The 12,500-nt window shown below is 40.4% G+C and overlaps 1 protein-coding gene across 2 annotated transcripts in view; it reads right to left on the reverse strand.

Moving 5' to 3' along the window:
- Positions 1-2,624: 2,624 nt before the first annotated feature.
- Positions 2,625-12,500, reverse strand: part of LOC138049134 (uncharacterized) — an 18,139-nt gene continuing 8,263 nt past the window's right edge. The window contains exons 5-10 of one of the 2 annotated variants that reach the window (XM_068895278.1): positions 12,328-12,441; positions 12,115-12,195; positions 10,643-10,744; positions 9,817-9,876; positions 5,625-9,253; positions 2,625-4,802 (exon numbers count right to left, since the gene is read on the reverse strand). In XM_068895278.1, the coding sequence (XP_068751379.1) occupies positions 5,664-9,253; positions 9,817-9,876; positions 10,643-10,744; positions 12,115-12,195; positions 12,328-12,441 (3,947 nt within the window). In that variant the 3' untranslated portion in view covers positions 2,625-4,802; positions 5,625-5,663. The other variant, XM_068895277.1, reaches the window with a different exon arrangement.

Below are 12,500 nucleotides of genomic sequence, written 5' to 3' on the forward strand. Positions count from 1 at the left end.
ATAATGTGGGGTCAAATTTTCAACCGGTGGGAAATTTGTCCGGTAGGGTGTGAACATCTGAAGTCTAAGAAAGAATTGATGGTTCTCAGGCTGACAGGTGACAAGAAAAGAGACACAAAAGACGATAGCATAGACACTGTACTACAATATCACCAGAAGATGCAGGAGAACATTGCCGAAGAAATGATCAAGATGGCTAAGAATTTAAAACACACATCCGTCATGGCCAGCAATATTATAAAAGAAGATAACAAGGTAGGAGTTTTATTTATGCAGTTGTAATAAACGGTGAATATGTTATATTTATAGATGATTATCGTTCACATTGGAAGAAGTCATGTTGATCTACTGAAAAAAGAAAAGATTTACCATGCAGTTCTATTTTCAACTTTTCTTCTTCTCCAACATGGCGCGTAGATTTTTGACACTTTTGTTTTCCTTTTCCGTCATCGTTTCTTAAGTTCATCTACACATCCAACTGAGTCACAGGCCACTAATTCAACCTCACACAACTAGCAGAATGGTAACCTGTGCAACAAAATCAACTCAGAGAGCAGCGAAGTCAGCACGACATACTTTCCCCATGTCGTGCTGGAAGACTGAATGAAGGAGGCGCCCAATGGTCCGCCCTGTAGTGTTTCTGACACCTGTCAATCAGCGACTTATTTCAATGTTACTAAGTTCGTGCTTTTAGATTATAATTGAATGTTTGTGTTAAAAAACGGTGTTTCAGTGCTTCTCTAGTTTTTCAAGCACCACATTTCCCGGATAAGTATTTTCTTCTGAGGTATTATATAAAAAATGTCCTCTCCTTTTTTTTAGGCGTTGGAACAGGCGACAAAGCTGGCAGACTCCAATTTTGAAAAACTCACACGAGAATCGGAAAAACTTGAGGAATTAACGCAGGCATCTTGTTCCTGGTGGATTTGGATCATGCTAATCACAGTCTGCATAGTTTTTATGTTCATGATTATGTTTATTCGACTTTTCCCAAAGAAATAAATTTACTTTGTGAATGGTCTTCAGTAAGTGTTGAAAGCATTGGTCTTGCATTACTTTGATTGGCTAGAAAATTTCGCCTTCGTCTTTCAACGTATCGAAAGCGAGGCCAATCAAAGTAATCTCCATCTTGTCCACCTACAGTTTTTTTGCTTCGAGCTTTAACTATAACCGCTGACCGGTTGGCTCATTTGGTTAAGAATCGGGTCTCCGTGTCGGTGTACACGGGTTGCAACCCAGACCAGAGCAACGCTCGGGTCTTAAAATAACTGGGAAAGTTGAAAGTTTTGTAAATATAACATCTGCGAATGGTTTTACTTTTCAAGTCTTCTCGCGGATAGGGACTATAATCCGGAGGTGCTGTTAAGTATGTGGGACGTTAAAAAGCTACACTGTTCGCACAGAGAAGGGATCGAATTTCCAGTTTTGTGATCTATCCCTGCCAGTATGTGGTCAACATGGCTGCATTACTTTGAAGCTCTTCTAAGTAACTGAGATGACAGAAAGAAAAGTGTACCCAGGTGTTAGATTTTTCACTATCGGTTAAATTTTGGTCATATACGAATGTCATTGAAACCAGCGTTGTGTTTAGGGTGGGATTCAAACCCATATCACACTATCAAGGCAAAAACAGAAATTGAACTCATGTGTACGTGACCCGAAAAGAGTGTTGTGTCCCAAGGGTTATAACACGTGGTACAAACAATTGGTTGGTGATCTTATAACTCGAAAAAAACCAAAGTAAAGGCAAGAGTATTGGGAATGAGTTGAATGTGGGTTAAATTAACCAGAAAGACCTTGTGTTAGTGTATTGTAGCCTTGTTAGATCTGTGGTTGAGTACGCTTCTCCTGTTTGGGCGGCGCTTCCGATTTACCTCCAGGATATGCTTGAAGCTGTGCAGAAAAAGGCCCTCTATATTATATTTGGTAAAATGGAATATAAGGAAGCCATGGAAACCGCTGGCCTCCAGTCCCTGTGTGCCAGAAGAAATGATGCATGCGTAAAGTTCATTGGTAAAGCCCGTATCAGTTCTCCACTTAACAGAATTATTCCCAGCCCAATCCTTTCTCAGCAAACTTATGACCTGCGCAACTCTCGTCCCAGGCCCGTACTGGGGCGAACGAACAGATTCAATGACTTTATAACATTAAAGTTTCAACATGTTATTTAATTTTAATTTATTTGCTTTATTTGTATATTCATGTAATGCTGGCGGACCCAGCAATTCAGTCACGACTGCCACTGGGTCGAAATAAACAAATATCTATCTATCTATCTATCTAAATTTGGCATGTATTTAAGTTGCGTAACGACACAGAGAACGGCTGCGTGGGAGAGTTCGGAAACTAGGGCCTGTAAAGTTTATTTCGTGTACACAGAGACCTTCGTTTCATTTGGTCACGTTGTCGGACGTGACCAAAAGAAACGGAGAGCTCTGGGAAACTATTGTGAAGTTTAAAAAAAATTCTCCACTTTCTTCCAGTGCCCGCTTGAAACGATCCCTAAAAGGCCATTGTGATAGTCACACAACAATCCAGCAGAAGGAAAAGCTTTGAAAGTAATTACTTTTCCTAAAAACTAACTTTAATTGTTACCATCGGAAAAAGACTATTATCTTGAAAAATTGCATCTTTGCAAGAAGTTTATTTGATCTCTACAAGTAACCATACGCATTGACAAAAATTACCATTATGTTTTCTCAGCTAACTCGTAACAAATTAAATTTCTGAGCCCTTATGTCTTCAAATTTCTTCGAAGTACAGTGGCAACTTGATTGAATGCAACTTCTGACGTTGAGTGACCTTGGAACGCCTTGGTCAAAAACCTGAAAAAAACTCCAAGACCAATAAATATCAACGTGAAATAATTCTAATGGGTAAATCACAAGTTCAGACCATCTTTGTCCGCTTACTTTAACCCGTCTAAACAAGTAACTAAAAACGTTAGGAAATAAGACATCTACCACACAATCTTGCATAAAGGCCCAGTAATACGGGCAACATTTTTCGTGCAACTTGCCGCGCAACAATGCCAAACAAATTTTTCTGTTACAAAAAGTTGACGTCGCTTTTACTTTTTGCACCATGAAAATTTTTTGCGAAAGAATGTGGTAATACGCGCAAGAAAACATTTCTACTTGCAATGCAACATTGTTGGGCGACAAGTTGCACGAAAATTGTTGCCCCTATTACTGGGCCTTAAGGAAGTGTTGAAGTGTCATGGTTAAAGGGGGGATGCGTGTTGGCATCGACTATTGTTACTTACATGCCAAACAGACCTTACAGTGGTTGGAACTTCTGAATAACCATAAGAACTTTTGCAAACAGATACCTTTGCTACAGTATATTTCGTTCTCTTGGTGCTACAAAGATCTAGCTTAGGAACTTTAAGATCTACGACGGCGTGGTAGACGAGAACGTCACCTTAAAATACAACTTTGCTCTAAAATTCTTTGCGATTATTCCATCTCGTTCGCGTCGTACAATGCTAGCAAGTGTCCTAAATGTAAAATGACAACGCCCGGTTTCAGAACGAAAGATTCACGTTTGTACCGCTCGCGTTGTCGTCAAAACCACAAATTTGGCGATTTGACGTCGTTGTTTTGCACATTACCGCAAAAATATGTTCTAAAATGCGTGCCGCACGTGCAGCACGCTTATTCTTCCTCTTCTAACCAATGATATTGTTACTTTGCGGCGTTCTCTTTGACAACCACGTCTTGGATCTTCAAGTCCCTATTATGTATGGCAACCTAGGACGTGTGGGAAAAAATGTGCCTTTAGTCAGAGGCAAGAATTGTTGCGTTAGATTTTGAGTAAAAACAAACCTAAAAAATGCAAGCACACGAGCAGGAATATGCGCATGAGCGACACAACTCGATCGCTTCAATTTGGTAGCCCGTTGGGAGCAATGGACCTCTTTAGCTTGTACGTTTTGTTTTCCCATTTCAGACCACGTGATGTTACTCTTGGGATCCGTTTCTTTCAAATTTTGTCATCTGCACGTGCACTTGTATGCATAACTTATGAAAAAACAAAAAGAAATTTCCCTTGGGAACATCACGTGGTCTGAAATGGGAAAACAGAGCGTACAAGCTAAAGAGGTCTATTCGCCCTTGTCACACGGGAGACCAAAAAAGCTTTGTTTTACCACGCCAAGCCTCACCCTCATGGTTTCCACTGCGAGGCTTGACGTGGTAAAACAAAGCTCTTTTGGTCTCCCGGGACAATATGGCCGCCGTGTGACAAGGGCGAATCAACTGAAGGTTGCCCAGAAGCGTTTTAGATCGACAGACTGCTGGTGCGTATGAACTGTCCTTGTTCCTGAGCACCGGTCTCCCTTGAGTCTTAACCACACTAATGTAGTGCTACCATTGTCACTCACAACGCATTCGCTTCAACACACGCTCTGTAAAAGGAGGTGTAACTTTGCTCGTGGATTAATTACCACTCCTCCACAAAAGCATACAAACGTTTTCCGAAAATTAGTACCACAAAAGACGGTTGCTTGCAGGCTTGAATTCGTTTGAGCTCTTTTACAACATGTTCTTTGTGTTCGTTGGTTTCAAGATCTTGAGTCATCTTTGATCCCCATGGAAGAATGTTTTTTTTACAAGCTCCGTAGTCTTTGCCAATCATCTTCAATGACAACCAAACATAAATTCCAAAGAATGCAGGGGACGGAGTTGTTTCCTTCATAGTGCTGCGTCTGACGCTTTGACAGGAAGACAACATTATAGGTCTCATGGCAACCAATTTAATGATGCGGTAGTTTTTTTCCAAATTTGAAAACAAAATCACCTCTGGAAGAACAAAGATAATTAATATTCAAATGTGTTGACATCAAGACAAATTCAAAAGGTCAACGTTTCACTTGCGCTTGCTGTCTGTCTGTCAAGCGCAAAGGCTTGCGAGTAAATTTCCCGATTTTCCTCATGATGACAACTATCGATTCAATCACTTGTCTGCATCGATAACGATGACTGCAGATGCTTGACTTCTGGTTCGATGTACCAGATATAAAGATTAAACTAATGAGATTGGGAGTCATGGCAAAAGTATGCAAAATGTTTTACATCCAGAATGACTAAAATAAATCAATAAACTGATTGGCACGATTTACTAACGCTTCCGTCCTTATAAGAGACAGGTTAGTTAATTTATGTTTTCAGTCACGGGTTCCACTGTAAACATTATCTTGAAAATTTCCGACATTCAGCAATTTTTCTTTCTCAAAATTATTCGCATTATAGTAAATTTATTTCTTAAATTCATTCTGCATACATTACATTACATTACATTACAAGGGAAAAGACTTTTCGCCTGAATAAATACGCAGCGCTTTCTTTATAACCAGTTGTTTTAGTCAACCCGACAGTAGCAATGGAATGAAGTTCACTATTAAAAAAAGACCCGGAAATTTTCCAGAACAAAATGGAAGAAATCTGATGTCGCTTCTCTCTTTTGTCTTGGAACCAAATGATCCAAAAGCAAGACAATTTTCTCCTTGCAAGCGACAATTTGCGATTGTAACGAAACCGCACAATTCCTACAAAAAACAACAGAGGGAGTGACCCGGGCGACAACTTGGCAGTGTACTTCGAGATAATTTAGTATTTGAGTACCTGCTGTTTTCCGATGCAACCGCTTTCACGTTCCAAGTTTCATTCTCTCGAGCTTTCCTCCCCGCCATAAAGGCTGAAAGTTAATTCTATGAGCGAAAGTGATGGAGACATTACCACAAATTCACTGAGGTCGAATCCACTTGAAATTTGTGGATCGTTAACTTTGAATCTCAGTGTCTCAAGTGATTCACTTGTCATCGCTTCCTCCAAAAGATCATATAAAAGGTCTCCATCTCGTTTGCCGCATGAGTTGAGTGTCAAATTAAACGTAGTTAAAGACTTTAATTGACGCAACTTTCTTGGGCTGCAACTAAGATAAGATATAGCGCCGTAGTTATTAATTGTCAGGGAAAAATCATTTAGTGACTCGTTTTCCAAGCCCTTGACAACAACAGGCCGGTTAGACCAGCCAAGCGTCAATTTGCCAAAGTTGTTAAATGTCAAAGTGAGATTCTTCAGTGCTTTCTTGCGTGCACAACTATTACCTACATAATCTGCCAAATCAATGGATAAATCTTCGGAGTAGATGTTAGCTGTTAGAGAAAGATTCTCCACTGACATGTAAAACTCCAAAATAGTGTGCAGATCGAGCTCTTGGTAGCCGTGGATTTCAATTATCAAACTGAGATTCTTCAGTGATGTGTTGCGTTCCAAGCCTTCGCAAAGCCTTCCTATATATGACCATGCATCCCAACGCCCATGGTTGTAGGAGTTTATTGTTAAGGTGAGATTCCTCAGTGATGTGTTGCGTGCCAAACCATCTCCCAGAAGGAGTGCCCATGAATAGCTCATGTTGTTGGCATTGCTAAATGTCAAACTAAGATCATTTAGTGTGGTGTTGCTTGCAAAGACCTGATGAACATCATCTTCCAACTCACGGCTGAAGTTGGTATATTGGACGACGTCGTCGCCGTCGTCGTCGTCCCTCTCAATACTGATTCTAGCGCTGAGATTCTGTTGTCCGGTATTTTTTGCTTTCTTAAAGAGCGCAAAGAAAGATTCAAGGTCGTCAATAGAGACAAATTTGTTTTCAAGCGATTCTTCGTGAGGAGCAGGAAAATCATGCACATTAAGGGTAACAGCTGGATTCTTGTCTAATTTAAGTTCTTTGAAAAGAGTTTTTTCCTCTTTGGTTAACTGTTCCCAAGTGTTGATAGTTAAGGAGGACAGTGTTTTTCGTTTGTCAACCCATCTCGCCGTGACATTTAGAATGCCATCGGTTAACTTTCCGTGGATGTCTAATGTCAGGTGAGACACATGCTTGCGCGATAAGCCTTCAAATAAAGCTTCTGCACCATCACCACCCAATTCACCCCAAACGTTTAAAGTGACGTTTTGTTGTGCAAGTAATCCATCTGTTATCTCAAAAGTACAACACTGTGTCACCTGAGCGGCTGTCACTTTGTCGAAGGTATTTGGGTAGAGAGCAAATGAAGCGGATGTTTCCCTTCCTAATCGCGAATGAATATTCCTCCCAACCGCCTGCCAATTATCAGGAACCTCTCCACGAAGAGAAACAATCAACTTAGTAAGGGAATTATTTTCTACGATACCTCGCTCTATTAAATTAGCACCATAAAGACTCAGCTTTCCGTCAACACACACTTCAAGGACCTTGACTGCAACTGGACCTGCAAGGCCTGTTGCTAGGGCCATAGCCAGCGAGTCTTGCATATCTCCGCAGATATAAATAGAAAGAGAGGACAGAGATTTGTTATGTAATAGATTCTCTAAAGCTTTTATTGCAGTTTCACTCAATGAACCACGAATCCTGAGACCAACAGATGACAGTGGTGAATCACCACATAATCCAGCATCAAGGGCCCTGGCCCAGCCGTCGCTCAACTCATCGAATAGAGGAAACGTCACTTTCTCTAAGGTTTCGTTTGTTTTCAGGAGTTCAGCAACACTCTCCCAATCATCACATTCCTGTAATTCTCCGGATTCATCTAAGATGTCGAGACTTCTTATCTTTGGAAGAGACTGCAATTTTTTCAAACTTCTAAAGAAGACATCGCGAGGTATTTCAATGTGAACATCAGGTGTCTGATGTTTGGTAAAGCCTTTACATGCCCTTAAAACCTCAACTAGTTTCCAATGCGGAAGCAATTCGAATGCTGAATCCAGGTTCCTGTGACGATTCACCTCGAAATCTTGCATCGGATCAAGGGTAAACAAGGATAAGTGTACGACCGGTGGAAAAGGTATGAATGAGAACAAAGCATCTACCATTCGTTCAGGGTTTCCACTTTCACTGAAGCTCTCAACAAAGAAATTCGCTTCTTCATCACTGCATTCGAACCAGTCCCACCCAACCTCCAGCTCCTCGCCAATCTGTGTGAATAGAATACTTGCCTCCTCACGCAGTATTCCACACACAAATAAAAACACTTGAGGAAATTTCTCGACCACCTCATAAAACTTCACATGCTCAAACACATTAAACTGGTTTTTTCGTAACTTATTCGCAATGTATGACGCAGCCAGATACTCTTGGAACGACTTGTGAAGAAAGAAGTATTCATGTCGTGGCTTCAATCTCTTCAAACTTTCCTCTTTATATACAAGGCCGAGATAACGAACTACCAATTTGTCATCACTTCTTTCAAACACTTTTAATTCTCTTTCTCGAAAACTATGGCGATCACTCAGCAAGCAATTCCAAGCCAATTGTCCGAGAACAAGGAGGTCTGCTTCAAATTGTTTCTCCAAATTCCTGTCCCTTTTACGAGCCTTCACACTGCGTTTTACACAATATCTTCTCAAAAGACACCGGACAATGATTTGATAGAGATTAGTACGGGAAGACGGCAGTTTTCCTTCATGATCTTCATAAACAACGCAAAGGAGAAGTAAATTTAGAGGATTGTTTCGTAGGGCATGCAACAAAGTGTTTTCTTTTGCTTCCTCAATGAGTCTCTCTCCCTTGGATGGATCGACATTGTTGAAGTGTTTCCTGATGTACTCAAGGGAATCCTTTTCACTGAATCCTTCAATCCGATGACAAATATCAAATGAAAATTGTCTCCGGGCTTCAATTCCTTTTTCTTGTCGAGTTGTGGCAAACACATAGCAAAACGTTAAAATTCTTCGATGCAGAAGTTTGTCCACGTGATGCTTTGATTTTTCAGAAAGTTCGTCCAATCCGTCCAAAATGATAAGAGTTCTCTCCTGGCTGTGGATGTCGGTGATAAAGTTCCGTAGTCTTTTCTTGGTCGTTTCCTCCACGTCTTCGGGTAGAAGTTGTTCAAAGATGGTTTCCATTATGTCCGCGTCCAAGTCTCTACATTTCAGCAACAAAACAAGTTCGAAAACAGGGAAGGTAGAAGGCATTGATTCATTTGCCCAGTCATAAGCAAGTTTAAGACAGAGGGTGGTTTTGCCGATTCCCGGACTTCCCTCTGCTAGGACCATGGAATCTTCACCTTTATTACAACAAAAAATTTTACCCAAGGCTATTTCTGCGTCTTCAAGTCCTTTTGGTCTCGCGACAATTCTAAGTCTAGTGTAGACTTCATCGAGATGTAACTTCATGCCTTTGCCAGTGTTCCAAAGAAGCGGCCTGAACTCAGCTCGTCTTTTGTACTCTTGTCTGAGCAATTTCACGACCACAGAGTCAGCAATGCCGGCTGGAAATAACACAAAAGTAGTACACAATTAAAATCGTGTCTTGTTGGTGATAACCAGTAAATGAAACAGCAATTGAACAAACCCTTCCTTATATAGAAGGTCAAATGGAACTACAAAAACCCAGATTTTACAATAAACTGTCAGTAAACATTACAGCAATATTTAATGCTCCAAAAGTACAGAGTACGCAGCAAGGCTTTTTAAAAATTCATTTATGGATTCTTCCCAAAAACGCTGAGTAGAGAATCAAGAAACACAACCTACATATGACGCCGAGCTGGGAATTGAATTTAGGCCACATTGGTGGGAGGCGAGTGCTCTCACCACTGCGCCAGCCCTTCTCTACAAACTACGGTCATTTCGGCCATTGTAATTTGTTATTCTGAAAAATATTTTCCTTTGTAAAACACATTGATCTTCAAAAAGGGGTGTTTTTTATAAAGTCACCACGCCGTTAAAATGTCCGGGATAGTATCTATCCCTGACTTTCCAGCCTTATTGGATATTGCTACCCTTTAAACCACTTCCTCGCTTTGGAAACTAAACAAGTATAAAGCCTTACCTTTACGGGTGTCGGTAACATGTCTTTGTTGCATTTCTGCAGTTTGTCTTTCTGATATACCTATTCCGAGAAAAATAATTGAAATTACACATAACGTAGACAGGGCCGTAGCCAGAAAAAAACTATAACTGAGGCAATGTCCATAATTAAATTCTCTTCGTACGTATTTTATGATGAGTACATTTTAAAAGCAATACCGAAATCACGCTTTATTGAAATCACGCAAAAATGACTGAGGCAAGTGCCTCGGTTTGCCTCATACTGGCTACAGCCCTGGTAGATGCATACAAACATTTATTTCATACTTAACTGAGATTTACACATGAACAAAAGGCCCCGTAAAATTCGTGCGAAATACACAACCAACAAATCAGAAAAGCGAACAACTGTGAAAATATTTGTGCTGGCGCTTATTCTTGCGTTCGCTTGCGTTGCGTGAAAACGAAACGCAGCATGAGCACCAGGAAATTTGTTGCGTCTGGCCAATGAAAGCACTCGTTCCAGATTCTCTGCGTCTGAGCATTTGAACAAAATGGCGGATGCCGTGGTTGTTATTTAATGCTTATGTCGACGTTCGTTTTCACTAGCATAAGCTTCATATGCTTGTGCTTGCGTCGTTAGTGAAAACCAGGCTTATAATTTGGTATGCGCTGGAGTATTGAGGTATGGTGATTGAAATTTAAATGCACTTTAAATTACTATGCCGAAGATGCCACAATTGCATTACGGATTGATATCCCAGTATAAAATGACTTAACAAGTGTCTTTTTTTTACTTAATTGCCCATCATTCCATCATTAACATAAAAAAAGCGTAATACAGGTACCTTCATACACATTTCTGGCTTGTGTATCAACAGTACATGTAGTTGCCAAGTGACTGCTTGTCATTGATGAAGCCTCTTCTTCTAAAGAAGCATGATGAATCTCTGCCAGAAGAATAACATACAAGTGTACAGTTATTTTCTTTCAGGAGAGATCTATCAACATATTTGAAATTAGATACGTTTAACTGACAGAGACACCACCATTCAGAGATGCTACTTTCAATTCATATGTCGAGGAATGCCCCTGATTAGATAAAACAAAAAAGCAAGGTGACACACGCTAACACCAACCCAGTGTAGCCAAAAACATCACGCATGCGCACAACTATTTTACCCTGTCAATTAGCAGCCATGGACAGCTGTTGCGGCCTTGCTGGGCCTCATCAGCATGTCGTAGATATGTACCAGGCGTCACGAAGTGTCCTCTTGCTGTTCTCCCAAAATTCAACACCACTTGTGTCTCCTCAGAATACAGACATTTAACGTCACGAAGTGTCACCCAAATGCTTCTCCTCGAGTAAGAATAAACAGCTGCATTTACCGTAAGCTAAAACTAACGCTAACCTTTACCCTTACCTTATTGTTTGAAATAGGTAGCAGAGGCTTAGACTTCAAGGGACAATTCGTGTTCAGTACTGGGCATGCATCTCATTAGGTTCATTTCTGGACATGAGTGTTCAATTCTGTCCATTATCTTAACCATAATAGATGCAAATAAGACCTTTGAAGGTGACTTCCGTTTGGGTTCTTGTCACTTCAAATTAACGTGGAATCTTTGAAAATTTAAGGAAACAGATGAAAACAGAAAATATACCAATTTTCCCTTTACATGTACTTTCAACCTCATGGCCATAAGATATCAATGGACGGAAATAATGACAAAATAAATGGCATAAGAGGTCTGGACACAGCAATGTCATTATCATGTTCAATACGTCTGCAAAGTACATGTATAATCAAAGTTCCACAAAGGGACACAAACAATACAGCAAGAAAAAGACTACTCAACGGAAAGTAACTTCTCAAAGTAAAGTGTTAGCATTCATTCAATTGCATGGATACAACTTGTCCAGAAATTTCAATATGGATGAAACCCCTACATGTATGTGGTTTGAGATGCTGTCCTGCCAAACTCTCAAATTCAGTAGCATCCGAACAGTTCCTGTAAAATCTCGCAGCACCGAAACACCAAACTCCACGATCCTCTGAGCAGTTGCTGCTGAGAAACTTCCATTGATAGCAATTTACTTACGGCAGAAGAAAAGGAGAGATGAAAGAACCGATTGATTCCAACAGCAAAGAAGATGAGCTATCAGTTGATAACCCACATAGCATACAAAACAAACAGTTACTTTACAAGCCACCAAAAATTTAAAGTTTATAACCAACAAGTCTTTTGTTTCTTAGTGTTTTGTTGGGCTCATACAGTATGCAGTTATGTGCGAATTTATGAACTAGACATCAAGTCTTACCTCTGCAGATGTCTGTATCATGTCTTCGCTTCTTTGATGGTGGGGTGTCACCTGGATGTGAGGGTCTTTTTCCTTGTTTTTCTGAGGAACCCAAAGTTAAATTGCGATGTCAATAAAGCAACTTCCTCCATAAGAGAGTCTACAAACCAAGTCACTGACCACATGCAGAGACAATGATAATTAATGCAAAAGCAATGAACAATAGGACTTCACCTGTCAAATTAATCCCAGCTCGAGTGGATTCAACATAAGATTCAGACACCACGATACTCGGCAAGTGTTTTCTTGTCAATGACGAGTCCTGTCCACCTTCAACTGCATGAGTCCCTACCAGACAAATAATATACAGAATCTTAGTCAGTGTCATGTACTGAAAAACACCTGTT

The sequence above is a fragment of the Montipora capricornis genome, chromosome 5 (genome assembly GCF_036669925.1).
Source record: "Montipora capricornis isolate CH-2021 chromosome 5, ASM3666992v2, whole genome shotgun sequence".
Lineage (NCBI taxonomy): Eukaryota > Metazoa > Cnidaria > Anthozoa > Scleractinia > Acroporidae > Montipora > Montipora capricornis.